This window comes from Malaya genurostris, chromosome 2 (assembly GCF_030247185.1).
Source record: "Malaya genurostris strain Urasoe2022 chromosome 2, Malgen_1.1, whole genome shotgun sequence".
Lineage (NCBI taxonomy): Eukaryota > Metazoa > Arthropoda > Insecta > Diptera > Culicidae > Malaya > Malaya genurostris.
The window spans coordinates 246,928,046-246,946,068 of NC_080571.1; the positions used below are offsets into that span (position 1 = coordinate 246,928,046).

The window sequence follows — 18,023 nt, forward strand, 5'->3', positions numbered from 1 at the left end:
TTTCGGATTATAGGACTGATTCTTGTACAGTATAGAACCTGCAAATTGTTCAATATCTGAACAACATTATTTGAGTCTACATTTCGTGCAATCTCACTTTACCTAAGCTATTACGCAACTTCTTCCCAGAATGTTTCCATTCCATTAGACAAAAGTGATATTCTAGCGGTATTTTCGGTAGTTGACATCTTTCCGTGCATTTTCAGACCACCGTGTTTAAAAAAACGATTTTTTGGGTCACTGGGTAAAAAATTTTTCAAATTGATTAAATGGATAAACGGGTGATAGGCATAACCAAAATTGTAACAGCTTCAGTAAATTAAAATTCCAGTAAGATTAATTTGCGTATATTTTTCGATTAATCGGAAATAAGATTAACAATAATAAAAGACAAAAAATACTCTATATTAATGCAACTTTGAGATACAAAGGAGTTCTAAATAAGTAATTTTGTACAGCCTTATGATGCATAACGATGGATTTATTTACTAAACGAATTCAGATTAGTATTATCATTCAGTAAAATCAATACGCCGTTTTGCAAAATAACACTGAGCTAAGAATAATATACAAACATTAACGTTATTTGCCTGTAACTATTAAATGTGTATTCTTGTGCCGTCTGCTACACGATGCACACAATATAACGCATTACGAGGAGAACTAGCAACCAGCATCTAGTAGTGCCCACATCTACACCCTGATGAAACGCTGGCATGTAGTAAACTTTATTCACTTGAACTTATCGAAGTTCCGAAGGTGCTCGCGAAATATTCCGTCACAGCTTGCTTGTATAAGGTAGCAATAGTTTTGGCCGCACTTAGAATCATTTCCGATCGGCTCACCGAGGTATATGTTTTGTGCCATTCTGTATGGTTTGTCTATCAAATGAAAATCGATATATTTATAACTTTGACTGTAATCGAAAACAACACACCAATCCAATACTTACATTCAAATTTTTCGCCATCACACTACCGACAGTTACAGCGAAACCTGTGTCCTTCAGCTGATAATCGTCTGATGTGTCTGCTTGAATGGATGCAATCACAGGTAATGGAATCGGTGTCATTTGAGTTACAGTCTTAAGCAAAATATTCTTAGCGTAGTCGAACAACACAATAACTCCAGCATCAAACCATCTGCATCATTACGGGTACAGTTAAAAAACAAGAATATATCCTAACATTTTGAACTTACTGCTCAGGAAACAGCTCCACCAAAAAATTCTCAACGGCAACTACTGGTAAATGGTCATCCACACGAGGATTTTCCGCTCGAATAAAATTGATCCTATGTTCAGCTCCCTTCAATCCAGCTGAAAATCCAACAGGCTGCGCTGCAATTCCTGCTGCTTGTGTTGGAAGGCCACTGAAAAAAATAGCATGATCAGACTAATTACATAAAAAGCGCTACCTTTTACAACATACATAACAGTTGCTTTACCAAAAACCGTTTGAAAAGCTTCTCTTATCGGACGAACTTTGTCGTCTTTGTCGGATGCAACAATCACTTCCGTGTCTCCTCCAGAGTCTAAAAAGTACATGGAAGTGATATCGGGTACTTCAAAATGCTCACCCACTTACTAATATACTCTTTCATTTGAGGATCTAAAGTCGTCACAATCGTATCCACCGAACTCTTGGCTTTTTCGGCCACTTTCTGCAAAATACCGTTCTGGCTAACAGCTCCTTTCATCCAACCGAATAGGGCTGAACCACTCTGCGTGATAGGACTCAGGGCCTCAGCTAACGGTTCCGGATGTAGCACCATGCTAGCGAAATCTCGGCTAGTCTTACCGCTAACTGCAGCTGCTTCGGGATCTCCTTGTGCATTATAATTGGTATCCTTGTTAGCAGGAATCGCAGGGCTAAAAGTGGTCGGAATAAACGGATCCGTTTCAGTTCCCTTTTTGGAAGACTCTTCATTCTGTTGATCAACACTAGCGACGGAAGGCTGCTGGTCTACTGGAGGTGCTACTGCAGTTATAAAACTTGGTAATTCTGAAGGCGGGTTAATATTTGATAGTATATTTCCTGTCTTCTTTTGGTTCTCTGACATCTTTTACACAGCAAGAAAAAACGAATACTAGTAAAATTTCTCTTAAATTTAACGAAATTTGCTTCCAATGTTTCTTTATTATTGTTTTGATATCATTGACTGATTAGTACTAATTTTAGAACGAGAGTCAATCTTAGAGTCACGCAAGTCGTAGAGGAGTCTCGCAGAGTCACGCTGTAGTAGAGTGACGACATTTCATCCGTAATGTTTACAATAACTCGAAATATTTAAACATTGGTAGTTCCGTATAAGCTTTCTGTTGGATTTGACAGATCATTTGCCCGCTTGGAACGTTAATGAGAAATGTTTTTTTATTAACGAACCGCTGTCGTCCTCCTCAAACTGCTACCCCGGCCACTGAACTACAGACTATCGTAGTAACAAACCAGCGAATACTTCTTAGGAAGCCAAACGAACCGTCAAATTCCTATGCTAGAGCATAGGAATTTGACGGTTTGTTTGGCTCCTTATAGAAAGTATTCGCCAGTCTGTTACTATGATAGTCTGTACACTCAAAGATGTTTTTTTCTGTTTACTCTGTAAAGTAGACATTTTTTTAGAGAAACTCAACGACGACGATTTGCAATTCGAAAACTTTGATTTGTTGGTTCTGAATACATTCTCCTTCATGCATGCTTATTAGTATGAAAATAATACATTAATTGCCATTTGATTCTTAAAACAATTAATAATGGATCTAATTCAACAAAATCATGTACTCCATGATTTTTTGAAATCCTTGATAATTTTTTAAACATATGTAAATATTGTAACAAATAATTACTACGTAAATACAAAATCTGAACACAATAAATAATTGCGTGTATTGGGTTAATATGATTCACTAATGAACATATTTTTTTTTATTTTAGTTGCAATTACGTGTATTTAAAAATTGGAACGTTTTGTCTGACCCTGTTGTAAGATTTACTCAAGTCGAAAATATTCCAAGGTTAGTGCTCATATTCGCGAAACGAGAACATATCAATTTCAACAGCTCACGAAAATATCGATTCAAATTGTTTTGCAGTCATGATTCTATTTGTGCTTTTCAACCATAAATAGTTGATGATATAGGTTCTTCAATTATGCCAAATAGAAAAAGTCGTATAACAGATCATACAACTTGCTGTCGTTTCGGATTATTTGTAATATTGAGGTGAAAAGTCAACTAGGTGACATTAGTAAGTCCATTTTTCAACATTTTTAACATATTTTTGAAAGATCCACTGTCGTTTGTTTGTTTGGAAGGATACCGACAAAAAATTTTTGTTTCGAATAAACAACTGTTTTCACTCTACTTACAGGAACCGAAAAACAACTTGACTCATTAGCTGAATTTCACTTAACCACTTTGAAATTGTAGATGTATCGTCTGAATTTCCATTGAACATGCAACTTTGTATCACTATGAAAAATCATAATGTTATAGGCACTCTAATAACTAGACTTGACAAAATATTATGTATTTTTCACGCAGCGTGCAGGTTGTGCTAAATTCATATGACAACTATCTGGCAACTTTGATTATTAGATTGTCAAAAAGTTTGATTTGTCATTGCTCTTGTTAGTCTTGTTAATCCGTTCTCGTTTTTCACTTATCTGACAGCATCAGCACAAACCACTGTATTTTGCTGACGAAGAGTGGCTTTCAACATTTTTATGTAGTGATAACATTTCAGTTCCCTGTTATTATTGGAATTGTTATTAAAGAGAAACTGCATAATAGATTTCAATTCTCTTTCCGCCATCGCTTATTGCATGTCGTAGCTCGAAAATCGTAATTGGCGTATTCACCATTCACAGGCGTTTCAATACTGCTATCTAGCTTAAGTGGCACGTGAAAAAATGGAGAACAACGGAACAGGCGACGAGCAACAAACTGGACAACCTCCTCTTTTCGACAATGTAGATATCACTTCTCCGGATGATGAGAATGAGAACGACATCTTCGAGTCCGCCATTCAGGTTTGAGTATTTTTCTTGTAGTTGGAATAATTTTAGCCAATCAAAATGTAATGCCTATACCCACATTATTGTATTGTTTCCGGAGTGGTCTATTCAGAAACAGAATGCAATAATGTCGAGCTTTCTTCGTCCCACTTTTGCGGCAATCTTATAAATTGGATTAATTTATCCTTTGAAGTATGAATAGTGATTCGCTGGGTATTCGATACAGATGATTCATCGCGTTAAAAAAGAAAACATTGACATGTTGATATTCGAGTTTCTTTCAAATAATGCTTATCAGTCGGTTTCTCGATAAGCTTTACCAGAATGGGCGTTGTTGGAGTAAAATGAATGATCAAGTTATACGGCTTATTGAAGATTATGAGTTTCTACTAATTCAGAGCTTAAGCTTGCCTCATATGTTTTGGAAAATATCAAATTAGTTTAACGGTATATCAGCTTAACAGGGCATTGATTTTAAATATTATTCAGCATACTCACAACACTTGAACCTCTCCATTTATGTAATTTTTTCTACAGGAACCACTCTCCCCGGTGTTGGAAGATATTCCAACCACCGAATCAGGAGACGTTTTCATTGAAATATCGGTATCCGAGCCGCAAAAAGTCGGTGATGGTATAGGCTCCTATTTGGCGTTCAAGTAAGTTGCAACCGGTTAAAGCACATTTGTTCTGAGTAATGTATCATTTTTTTTTTTGCAGAGTATCAACCAAAACCAACATACTTAAGTTCAAAAAGCGCCAATTTTACACGCTGCGTCGCTTCAGCGACTTCCTGGGTTTACATGATTTATTAGTAAGTAAGTACCTTCGGCTCGGGCGAATCATTCCGCCTGCGCCTAAGAAAAACCTAATCGGATCAACCAAGGTAAAGATGGGTAGTCAACCACAAAACGAACCGGGAACAATAGTCAATCTGGAGTGGGTAGAGCATAGACGTGCCTCATTAGAACGATTCCTTAATCGGGTCGCCCAACATCCTTATCTGTGTCAGGATAGTGATTTTGTAAATTTTTTGGAAAGCGATCAAGAGCTCCCGCGTGCAGTCAACACGGCCGCTCTCAGCGGAGCCGGTGTCATGAGACTGTTCAATAAAGTCGGTGAGACGGTCAATAAAATTACATATAAAATGGACGAAACTGACCCTTGGTTCAATGATAAAATTAACGAAGTAGAGACTATCGATGCCCACATGCAAAAATTGCATTCAGCCATCAAGGCACTCGTAACCCATCGCCGTGAGTTGGCCATTCTAACCGGAGGTGTGGCTAAATCGGCAGCTTTGTTAAGCACCTGTGAAGAACATACCGGACTTTCGCAAGCGCTCTCTCAGTTAGCCGACGTGGAGGAGAAAGTTGAACTTCTCCGTTCCGAACAAGCTAATTCGGATCGTTTCATTCTGTCGGAAACGATCAAGGATTACATCGGCCTGTTTGGGGCAATAAAAGATGTGTTTCACGAACGTGTGAAGGTGTTTCAAAATTGGCAGCATGCCCAAATGCAACTTACCAAAAAGCGTGAGAATAAAGCCAAGTTGGAGCTCCAAGAACGAAGAGATAAGTTGGATCTGGCACAGAAAGAAGTTGAAGAGGTAAGTTTAGGAAATACCTTATGGTGTAAGGATATGTAGAAATTCATCTGATTTCAGTGGGAAGCTAAGGTGCAACGTTGCCAGAAGGAATTTGACAATATTTCAAGTGAAATTAAAAAGGAAATGGAACGCTTCGAACTGAATCGTGCACGTGATTTCAAATTGACCATTGTAAAGTATTTGGAAGACCAGATGGCGCACCAGCAACAGGTACTTGTTTATTTTGTTGTTGGTAGAAATCAACATTAATTCATTGCTCATTTTTTCTTTTGCTTAGCAAATGAAATACTGGGAAGCAATCGTACCGGTGGCTAAAGAAATTGCTTGAGACGAACTGAACGCGACGACGAGCACGATTAGCATCGACGACGAAAATAGCAGCAGCTGGAAGCTATCCAACACGTTGCGTCTGTCCATCAATCTCGCCGACGCCAACGCTAGAATTTCTTAACTTCGTCATTCGTCTGGTTAGAGTACAGCAAAAAATCAGACATTACCTATTCGCAATCAGAGCATGCATTTTGTTATTCTTCTATTTGTTATTAAGGAAGATGATCCTAAAGTGTATTATGGACATACGTTTGATTCCAATTAGCAACACCGATACTAGCAAAGCTATGTACTAAAGCTTGATTATTTTTCCTTTGAAAAAAATGTTCATAAATTTGATTCGTTGTTTCGCCTCGAATAGCATAGAGCTCCAAGTATAGAAATACGAAGGGACATATCAAGCAACTGCTGATATTAATCCGAATGTTTAAATGTGTCGAATTGAATAGTGAAAAATCCTTCGGATTTGTAGCAAGATCAAAACAAAGTCTGTAGAATTCTAGGTCGAATAAATCTTTTGTCAAGTGTGCATGTATTGTAGAATAAGGCATTGTAATAGTGTACAGATGAGCTCTAATTGAATTCTGTTTAATGGGTACTTTATGGACATATAATAAGGCAATTTTCGAGAGAATATTTTTTTTGACTTAGTCGAATTTTACACATCATTTCATACGGAAAAAAAGCGACGAAGGTCTAGAATAAGCGCATTTCTAAAAATACACAATATCGAAACTGACTAGATTATTCGCGATAAAAAAAATATAGTTAAACATTTTCTTTTTTTTTAATTTTGCTACGCCTAGATGATCTGCCTAATTGCTAAGCTTGTAGTTCTATATATCTCTTAATACCTACTCAGTTGAGAGCGAATCACAAAACTTCACATTCATGCGAAACAATCAATCACAAACAGTTGATAATAGTTGAATCATTCCACAAACTGATATTTGTTAAGGTCGTATGTGTAAACATGCTAACGGCTACCAGTCGCATTAAATTTCGCATTCTACTCTGTTTTATTACAAAAGTTATGATAAAGAGAGTCGACCGTCAATAAACGATGGTAGCGATCTACTAAGGAAACTGTCAATCGCGTGAAATTTTCTATCGTTAATATTCAGTCGCTTACGATTATGTTCGATGTGCTATGTACACTTGCGTGATACTGGATAATTGTCTGTGTTTCATATGAAAGAAAAAAGAAACTTATAAATTATTGTTAACTAATTCTCTTTGGAATATATATATCTGAATGCTATTGAAAAAATAAAAAAATTAAGTATTCAACAAAAAGCTTCGTCAATTTTAATGGACTTATCTGTCAACAAAAATTCGATCGCTAAGATCACATAACAACCCGGGGATGACGGTCCAATGCGTAGGGTTACTGATCTTACTAGCCACTTGTCTAGCCCAGGACTGGAAGGATTCTTAGTGTCAATAGGATCGTATCACTAACCATGGCATGATCCTGTACGCTATAAATCATTAGCATTAGAGACCGTTCCGTTATTGAGCAGAACCAATTGTGCTTGCAAAATGTTTTTTATGAAACGTTGGAAAGCGTCGGAATTTTCGTGTTTCGTGTTAGTATGTGCTGCCGTTCTACGCATAATAGTCTCATATTCTACGGGATTTCCTAGTTTCTATGGGACTTATAACACGATGCATAAAACGATTATTTTCCGTATCTCGCAAAACTCCGGACAGACGGCCGTCATACATTCAATCTTTCGCATTCTGTTTTTACAAAAATACAAAATATGAACCGAACAAACACAAGTTTCACGATGTGTAGATATCCACATCCTAACAAAAATTATAAAATATCAAACGAATTATCCTAGTAGTTTGACATTCTTCTCCTCCGAATAATGACAATTAGTAGTTGCTTAGAAAATAGTATTGGGAATTGATACCATTTCAACTCAAACTGAACATCTCAACAGGATGATTGCCATAATTGCCGGCCGCCTTCATCTCTATCGTTCACAGAGAAAGATAAGGAGGAGAGGAAATGTTTTACCCAATTTTCGGAAGGACGACGATTCGTCCTTCTCTTCCGAAGGTGTCGCGGAGTTGGAGATTTGGATAAGTATAAGGTTCTAAGCTAGCGATACGACCATGGTATTAACACATGGGCTGAAAGTCCCGGGTCTAACACATAGATGGCGCTAGTTTTATTGCAGTCACCTTTTTACATTTTTTTATAAATATAAAAAATAGGTATAGAATTCGCTCAAACTTTAGAAAATTTTTCCGAGGCCCGGAGGGCCGAGTGTCATATACCAATCGATTCAGCTCGACGAACTGAGCAAATGTCCGTGTATGTGTGTATGTGTATGTCTGTATGTGTGTTGTCAACTAAGAGGTCGAGATCTCAGAGATGGCTGGACCGTTTTTGATCAAACTAGTCGCAAATGAAAGGTCTCCCCGTCACCCAGAACGCTATTGAATGGTTTTGGGATCGGATGTTTACTTTTTTAGTTATACGAAGTTTTATGTCAAAATTTTCAGTTTTTTTACAATATCTGTCACAATTGACCTTGAAAACAAAATATGTTTTGCCTTTCTCATATAGAAAGGTTATGCAATCACTGTGAAAACCGACTTTTGAACCGAGGCCCGGAGGGCCGAGTGTCATATACCATTCGACTCAGTTCGTCGAGTACGCAAAATGTCTGTGTGTGTATGTGTGTGTGTGTGTGTGTGTGTGTGTGTGTGTGTGTGTGTGTGTGTGTGTGTGTATGTGCGTATGTGTGTATGTAACGTTTTTTTGCACTAACTTTTCTCGGAGATGGCTGAACCGATTTTCACAAACTTAGATTCAAATGAAAGGTCTTGTGATCCCATACAAAATTCCTGAATATTATTTGGATCCGACTTCCGGTTCCGGAATTATGGGGTAAAATGTGCAAAAAATTGTGAAAATAAGTGCACTAACTTTTCTCAGAGATGGCTGAATCGATTTTCACAAACTTAGATTCAAATGAAAGGTCTTGAGGTTCCATACAAAATTCCAGAATATTATTTGGATCCGACTTCCGGTTCGAGAGTTATGGGGTAAAATGTGCAAAAATAAGAAAATATGTATTTTAACTTTTCTCATAGATGGCGTGACCGATTTTCACAAACTTAGGTTCAAATGAAAGGTCCTGTGGTCCCATGCGTTATTCCTGAATTTCATGCGGATCCGACTTCCGGATCCGGAAATATAGGGTAAAGTGTGTTAAAAATTGTACACCAACACTGAAAATGGGGAAAAACCTTAAAAAAAATTCTAAATCGACCTCAAATCTTTTCCAATTTGATGGTTTTTATCAGTAGACGGTCAAGCAAACCGATTTCGGTTATTCTTTTAAGAATCTAAGACAATTTTTTTTTGCCTTTCTCATATAGAAAGGTTATGCAATCACTGTGAAAACCGACGATTGAACCGAGGCCCGGAGGGCCGAGTGTCATATACCTTTCGACTCAGTTCGTCGAGTACGCAAAATGTCTGTGTGTGTGTGTGTGTGTGTGTGTGTGTGTGTGTGTGTGTGTGTGTGTGTGTGTGTGTGTGTGTGTGTGTGTGTGTGTGTGTGCGTATGTGTGTATGTAACGTTTTTTGCACTAACTTTATGGGGTAAAATATGCAAAAAAATCAAAATATGTGTTCTAACTTTTCTCATAGATGGCGCGGCCGATTTTCACCAGCTTAGGTTGAAATGAAAGGTCCTGTGGTCCCATACGTAATTCCTGAATTTCATCCGGATCCGACATCCGGATCCGGAAATATAGGGTAAAGTGTGTTAAACATTTTATACCATCACTGAAAAGAGCGAAAAACCGTAAAAAGTTTTCTAAATCGACCTCAAATCTTTTCCAATTGATAGTTTTTATCAGTAGACGATCAAACAAATCTATTTCGATTATTCTTTTAAGAATCGAAGAAAAATTATTTTGAAGAATACCACAATATTATATATGATAGTTTGATTGATATGAGAAAGGCATCATTACACCACTAGGTGGATTAAAACAGGTTTTTAGACTTAGATTCCACACGGTAATAGCTATTCAACAAGCCATAGATTGTTAAAATCCGTCCATTTTTAACGGAAATATCGATATTTTTGTGTAAGCGACTTTTCACCTTATTCCAGTAGTAGAAATTTTGAGCGCTATATGATAATGCAATGCTTGGGAGCAACGTGAAACTTTTTTTTTATACTGTTACATACGATTGTTTCTAAGTACCACTAAGACTGTGTACAACATCCTTTTTCATGACAGTTTGCCTCGGACCGATTTCAGCACGGTTCGTTTTTGGCAACATAATCGTTCGAATACGACATATATAAATCAGATGATGGCCAATTGCATAATTATATTGATTTAAACTGACAGTAATGAATGCTGGAAGAACATGACACCCATATACAATTCGAATCAGTTCGTCGAGATCAGCAAATGCTTGTGTGAAAAATAATTACACTCAATTTTCTTGGAGATGACTCAACCATTTTCTACAAACTCAGATTCATACGAGAAGTGCTTCCAAACAAAGCTCCTGAATTACGTCTGGATCCGACTTCTGGTTCCTGAGCTACAGGATGATATGTCAAACGAAATTAAAAAAGTGTAACTCATTTATCTCATAGATGGCTGAACCGATCTAAGATTCAAATGAAGGGTCTTAAGATTCTATAAAACATCTTGCTTTTTAGTCAGTCTGCACTGATTTTCAAACATTTTGAATCAAATGTAAACTATACAACTCTTCAGGTGAATTTAACTGACTTCGGCTACACTGATTATAAATTCCGGTTCCAGTATCCAATCATTTTCTCAAAAAATTGAATTTCAAAAACAAAAAAAAAACAAATTAAAGGATTTATGGTCCCATGCAAAATTAATTAATTTTATCCGATTCTGATTTCCGATTCTGGAATTACAGGGTGATGAGTTTTTTAAAAATTCAAGCCGATGTAGAAGATGACAATTCTAAAAAGCTTCAAAGTTGGACTGAAAATTATTGCAATTTCGTCATATTTTTTTTTGTGCCGTACGAATCGTTTTGGGTTATGCTGGTTCCTGAATACCGGCTCTGGAAGTACCGTAAATAACCAAAAACTCTAAACTGAAACTTTCTTCGACATCTCGTGGAATGTTCAATCGATTGTCACAGGTTTAGATTCAAATTCGATCCGATTTGCAGCTTCGACATTACTGGGTATTGAGTGATTAAAATCACAAATTGCAGCTTAAAACGACGGTCATTAAAAAAATGTCATGAGAACTAAAACACCGAAGAATATTCATGCAAAAAACTCATGGGGATTGATAAAAAAAATGGTATCATCTCACGTTTCTCAGTTAATAAAAACCTTTACAAGACAGCTGTTAAAATTTCATGATATTTTATTCATTAGTTTGTGAGTTATTCTGCTAATAGCGACGATACTTTTGGTATTTTCAGACCAATGGATCAAAAATAATTTCGTGTTTTAATTTTACACTACTTCTTGATGAGAAAAAATCCCGTTCAAACGAATGACTTGAAAAGTATTATGGAGACTCCGTTCCATCAGAAACTACAAAAAAACGTTGGTTTACTGACTTCAAATTTGGTCGTAGAGACACCGATGGAGCAGAACGCAGTCGAAGTCCAAAATGAGGCGATAACAGCAGAAAACATTTGAAAAATCCACAAAATCGTTTTGAATGATCGACAAATTAAGTGCCGCGTTTGCTCACTGTTGACCAAAAACGAGAACGTGTTGATGATTTTGAGCAGTGTTTGGCCATGTTTAAACGTAACAAACCGGAATTTTTGTGTCGATATGTGACAATGGATGACACATGGATTAATCACTTCACTCAGAAATCAAAACGATCGTCATCTGAGTCAACAGCAACTGGTGAACTTCGTCCAAAGCGCCCGAAAGCACAACAATCGGCTGGAAAGGCTATGGGCTTGGTATTTTGGGATGTGTGTTGTGTAATATTTATCGATGTTCTTGAGAAAGGAAATACCATTAACAGTGAATATTATAAAGACTGTCCCAGAAAGTATGACTAAGCCTTGGCATTACATTCCTTTTGTGGAATTTGGCCTTTCTGTTTCAACAGACTTCGCAACCGATTCTTTGTGTACAGAATCATTGCATGGCTAGTACTATGGATCCTACTGACACTAAGAATCCTTCCAGGTCGGGGCTCGAACATACGACAACTGGCTTGTAAGACCAGCGTCCTATGCATTGAACCGCCAACCCGAGGTATGGAAGCACTTTGATTTCGCTGTAAATAATTCACAAGTGTTAGATATTCAAATTTTATTCGATATACTGATAATATTAGACTACAACAACAGAATATTATTCTCAACATTTGCTACTTAGCCATTGTAGACTAGCAGGCAAACCTTCTTGCGAACGTTCCTCATTAAATTCCGTACAGACTTCTTGGCGACAAGTTTTGACACTTTTTTCCAATCTTTTTCGAACTGTTGAATGGTTTCGGCTGTCGAGACATATTTCCTAAGATGTGCCTTCGTTAATGCCCAAAATTCCTCAATTGGTCGAAGTTGTGGGCAATTTGGTGGATTCATGCCTTTTGGGACGAAAGTGACATTTTTGGTAGTATACCATTCTACCGTTGATTTCGAGTAGTGGCAAGATCTGGCCAGAACACAACAGGATCCTTGTGGCTTCGAATTATGGGTAGAAGTCGTTTTTGTAAACATTTTTTGATGTATATTTCGCTGTTCATTGAAGTAGTGGTGATGAAGGGTTTCAAAATCTTACCGCAGCTACAAATTGCTTGCCAGACCATAGCTTTCTTACTAAATTTTTAGACTTCAATCGATGTTTCGGACTGGTTTAACACTTGCCCTTCTTGCACCGTATAATATTGTGGTCCCGGCAAGGATTTGCAATCGAGTTTCACGTAGGTTTCGTCGTCCATGATTATGCAGTTCATATTTTCAGTAAGAATCGTATTGTACAGCCTTCGAACCCTCGGCCTGATCGATGCTTCATGTTTCGGACTAGGCTTTGGTTGTTTCTACTTCTTATAGATTCGAAGATTCAAACGTTCTTTAGCACGAAGAACATTTGACTTCGAAGTGTCCACTTTTTTGACCACATCCCGAACTGAAACCTCCTTCTTTTGCTCGAACGCCTTCAGTATACGTTTATCAAACTGAGGGTTAGGGTCACCGAACTTCCTGATTGTATTTCGCACGGCTCTCTTAGTGATAGTCCTATCCTATCACGCTATCTCTCTTAGTGACAGTCCGCGTTCTGTGCACCATTTGTACACAATTTTTCGACGTTGTTCTGCTGAAAGTCCACGCATTTCGAAACAAACTAATGAAAATGAATAAACAACTGCACAAGTGGTTAGAGAAGAGTGTAAACAATAGGACGCAGCCAAAAAAATTGACAGATTTTGAACCATTGCGAAATGACAGCGGATTTCTGTTGCGTCCATACTTTCTGGGACAGTCTTTAAAGCGTTTCTGGAGCGTTTGAAGGCTGAAATTGCAAAGAAACGACCGCATATGGCAGAGAAAAAAAATTTTGTTTCATCAAGACAACGCACCATGTCACAAGTCAATTAAAACAATGGCAACCCGGGGGCGGCCCGTTTGGCATAAGGTCATTTGGCATAATACCGTTTGGCATAACGCTATTTGGCATAATGGTTATTTGGCATAACGGTTATTTGGCATAATGGTCTTTTGGCATAATGGTCATTTGGCATAATGCCATTTGTCATAATAATAATTGGATTTGTGAATTTTCGTTTGCGTTTCGATCGAGTTATGTTGTGCAAAGAAAACTCGAACGAAATATGTGAATTTTATATTCGGTCCAAATAGTTCGATAATATTAGGTGAAATTACATTATTACATATTTTTTTATATTTAAAATTCTCACTTAGTGCTAGCACAATATTTTGTTCGTCATAGATGATTCAGGTCGAGACGGCCGAAGGCCTCGAGTGCGCCGGCGAACCGCCGTCGGAAGCGCCGGCCACTGCGGGGGGCCGCGCCCCCCGCAGAAATCACCTCTGTCTAGTTGCGGGCGTTTGCCCGGATTACCCAAAGCTAGAAGCTATCCCTTAGTTAAGTCCGAACGAGCGGCAGCGAGGTCGGACAGCAGGTCATTAAAAACGATGAGGCGTAGCCGCATTAGACCTTGCAAAATTGCAGTAAATTAGAACAATTTCTATTAAGCAGCATGTTCATCTGTTATGCCAAATGATTGTTATGCCAAATGACCATTATGCCAAATAACACCATAATGGTCATGATTGCGTTACTTTTAATGGAGATTACGTTCTTGAATAAAGTCAATTTTGAGCCATAAAAATCGTGAAAAGAATGAAAATTGACTCTCATAATAAAAAATGGAAATTAACAATCTCAACATCTACACATAACTGCCAAATCGAATCTCCATGATCACTACTTCCACGTAATCACCAATTTAACATACAGAAGATCGGTAATGATGCCTTGAAGACTTATGACTTCATATGCTTACAACATAGGTTTCGTAAATAGAATCACACCGCACACGTCTCCACACGAAAATAACTAAAACTCACTTTTATTAAACATGGATTCACAACTATAAAGACTTCATTGATTACATCGCTACCAAAATTTTATAGTAATCTGTTGTTATGGCGGACTTTCAGTTTCATTAAAATTTTAGTGAATAAAATTGGTAACTTTTGAGAAAAGCAAAAGGTGCATTATGCCTCGGGGGTACGTTTTACCCCTAACTAATCTATGGCCCTTGTTCTGCGAATCAATCAAGGTTACTCGACCAATGCAATCTCACTTCTCTGTTTCATGACTCTTGGCACTCTATAATGTTTCCCAACCTGACACGCTTTACTCCAATATAGACTCAAAAATATGCTATACGTGGCCGATTTAGCCACGATTTATTTTGTTAGATAAAAATAATGTTTTGCTATTGGATCTCGTAGTCACCCTTTTGCTTGGGGAAGAGGAGCTTCCATTTACATCTAGCGAAGAATTGAGGGGCACTTTGTCCGTGGCGCATCTTATCATCCATTGCTTCATTGTCGGTGTTGTGGGTGGTTTCCGTTTTCTTTTCGTTTTCCTTGATGTTCGCAGTCTTGAGCTCGTTTCTATAGATGCGCCTTGTTGTACATTGATTGAAGTTGCTAGTTGATTTGATGGTGAAATCGTTTTTAAAACATGAGTCCTGCGTTCCCTAGTTACCGTTGTTGAACAGTTGTCCTTGTCTTTGATAGATGTCTTTTTCGCTGTTTCAGTGCAGAGTTCACCGTAGTGAGCAGGGTGATCACAAAACTGACAAGTAATCAACTGATTCTTATTGGTAACCAGCAATTAACAAGGACGGCTCCCGCCTTGTCCTCCAATTACAGAATTGCCTTATATAGTCGCATACGTACCGCTCGCGCGCCATTCCGAATATCGGGAAAAAAATCCGCCATGCTTTCCTTTCCGTACTACGAGGTCATGTACACGCACTTCTATAGCACTGTCCACCACGCACACAGGGATTTTGTGTTTGGCTTTGTTATACTCGTCACACTGTGCATCTCGTTGTTAACCAAAACGAATGCAATTACATCCCGTTCACGTTTAAACTTAACATACACTGAGTTTGTAGCCTTGTTGAATTGTATTTCACATACATCGTTTACGTCTTGATGCATTCGTTTTTAAAATTTCCCAATGCAAACCATTTTTAAAATACCGAATCGTGACAATGCCTAATTCTGAAGTATTTTAAATTATAAGATGTAATATATATTACATTATATTTCATCTATAATGAATATGCGGCATGCAAATTTTACATTCTCAAAAGGCTGGTATCTCTATTATCTTTCTCCGGAGAGAACCAATCTAAAGACTGTGCGAAGTCCGGCATCCATATCATAAAACACCACAATTGCAGGAGCTCCGCTTTCCCACCTTTCTAATAAAAGATTTTTTCAATGTTTCACGTATAGTTGTTATACTTTACTATCCCTTCGTTCTACAATTAGTTTTAGAACTTTTTTTTCAGAAATCATATAGAAACCCCTGGAAACCTCTAGTGTTATATGTCTTTCGACTCAGCTCAACAAGATTGGAGAACGTCTGTGTGTGAGCAAGTCTCAAACATATGGCTGTTTGGAACGGTTAAGACGAGATTTTCTGGTAGGAAAGATGTAGGTGTCGTAATCGACAAATCGCAGTATTTTTCTATATATAATGTTTATTTAGACTACACTCTTGTTCGTAGTCTTCCCCTGCATGTCTCTCTCTTTATCGGACAGATCTCTAGCTGGTCATATAAATGTGAAACAAGACACCGATATTGCTTTATGCCTTTCTCATATAGAAATATGAGTACATTATAAGTATTTTTTAACATGTTATGGCGGAACGAGGTGTGAATTTTTATAAAACTTACTGGTAATTTCATCTAGTTTGCAGACCTTGTTAGACAGGCGATATAGAAATCTACTTTGAGACTACAGGGTCCGCCATTTAACTTTTTTTTTTTTGAACTAGCTGTTATTTCGACATTGTTAACCTTAATGTCACTTCTGATTTGACAGAAACTTATACCATTTTCGTGTATTGATCAGAGCAGCCCGAAAGCTGGACCAGAGTCGCTCAAACAACGTTTGATATGTTTGTTTTAGCAACCTGTGGTCGCTCTAGATCGGACTGCAATCGCGTTGTTTTACTCTGAAAATTTTCTCGGGTCGCACCACGCATCCATGCAAGTTTGTTTATTTTTTCTTTTTTTCATGAGTTGTTGTTTAGGGAGCGTACCACGTGTTCGTTTTACTCGGAGTCATAGTCACCCGCGTCAAGGTTCAAAAACGAAAACGGTATTAGTATTATCCTTCCGCTGAACGAAAATGGTTGTGTATACGCCTGAGGAACGCGTGAAAGTAGTGCAGTTTTATTTTGAAAGTAGGCTTGCGATCAGCTTGAAGATGACGCCGATTTTTGCAAAAAAAAATCATCTTCTCGGATGAGGCACATTTTCATCCCGGTGGGTATGTTAATAAGCAAAATTGTCGCATCTGGGGAACGGAAAACCCGCACGTTATCATGGAGAAGCCGATGCATCCTCAGAGAGTGACGGTTTGGTGCGGATTTTGGTCTGGCTGCATCGTTGAGCCATTTTTCTTCGAAAATGAGTCAGGAGCCGCTGCCACGGTCAATGCAAGCGCTACCGCGCCATGATTAGCGATTGGTTCTTCCCGTTACAGGAAGAGGAAGACTTGGACACCATTTGGTTCCAACAAGTCTTTGAAGATCGAATTATCAGTCGAAATTCGGATGTCGTTTGGCCGCCCCGGAGCTGTGATTTGACGCCGTTAGACTATTATCTTTGGGGGGCTGTCAGAGATAAGTGTTATGTGGACAAGCCGGAGACAATTCAAGTCTTGAAGGACAACATTCGTGCAGCCATAGCTGAAATAAAGCTGCATACAATCGAAAATGTACTAAAAAACTGGACCGGCGTTCTGCAAGGCCAGCCGAGGCAGCCATTTGAATGAAATTTTATTCCACAATTAACCGGAAGGATTGTACTTTAACATGAAAAAATAAATTGCATGTTTAAAAAAAAAGCTACATGGCGGACCCTGTATTAGTCCTCGGTTTCGGTTTCCGAAAGCACCGGTAATAGTGAAGAAAACCTACAAAAACGGAACTTACTTCGATTTTTCAGCAACGGTTAAATCGATTGTCACAAATCATTGCTCAAATTAAAGCTTTTATTGTCCTAAAAAACACTGTGAAATTTCATCCAGATCCGACTTCTGGTTCCGAAATTAGATGGCAATGAGTACCAAAACTTTCAAACTGTCATACAAAGTAATGAAAACCCGGTTCGTGCTGGTACGAAAGAAGAAGGGTTGCCAAATTAAAATCTATATTAACTTGACATAACTGTTTACACATTGAAAAGTTTACGGTAGTTTATATCCAAAAAAAGTTTTTCGTTTTATTCAAATTTGAAAGAAAAAACTTCTAGCGATGTTTTTGAAAATATTAGTAAT

The 18,023-nt window shown here is 37.9% G+C and overlaps 2 protein-coding genes across 2 annotated transcripts; one reads left to right on the top strand and one right to left on the bottom strand.

The window, feature by feature from the left end:
* Window positions 1–384: 384 nt before the first annotated feature.
* On the bottom strand, window positions 385–2,161 carry LOC131428542 (protein PRRC1-like). The gene is made up of 5 exons (XM_058592557.1): window positions 1,587–2,161; window positions 1,431–1,533; window positions 1,201–1,371; window positions 953–1,142; window positions 385–881 (listed from the first exon to the last, which is right to left on the bottom strand). The coding sequence occupies exons 1-5, from the start codon at window positions 2,059–2,061 to the stop codon at window positions 729–731; spliced, it is 1,092 nt and encodes a 363-aa protein (XP_058448540.1). The 5' UTR covers window positions 2,062–2,161; the 3' UTR covers window positions 385–728.
* Window positions 2,162–3,624: 1,463 nt separating this feature from the next.
* Window positions 3,625–7,209, top strand: LOC131428543 (sorting nexin-2). Its single transcript, XM_058592558.1, has 5 exons — window positions 3,625–4,029; window positions 4,552–4,673; window positions 4,735–5,623; window positions 5,681–5,833; window positions 5,901–7,209. The coding sequence occupies exons 1-5, from the start codon at window positions 3,910–3,912 to the stop codon at window positions 5,949–5,951; spliced, it is 1,335 nt and encodes a 444-aa protein (XP_058448541.1). The 5' UTR covers window positions 3,625–3,909; the 3' UTR covers window positions 5,952–7,209.
* Window positions 7,210–18,023: the final 10,814 nt, after the last annotated feature.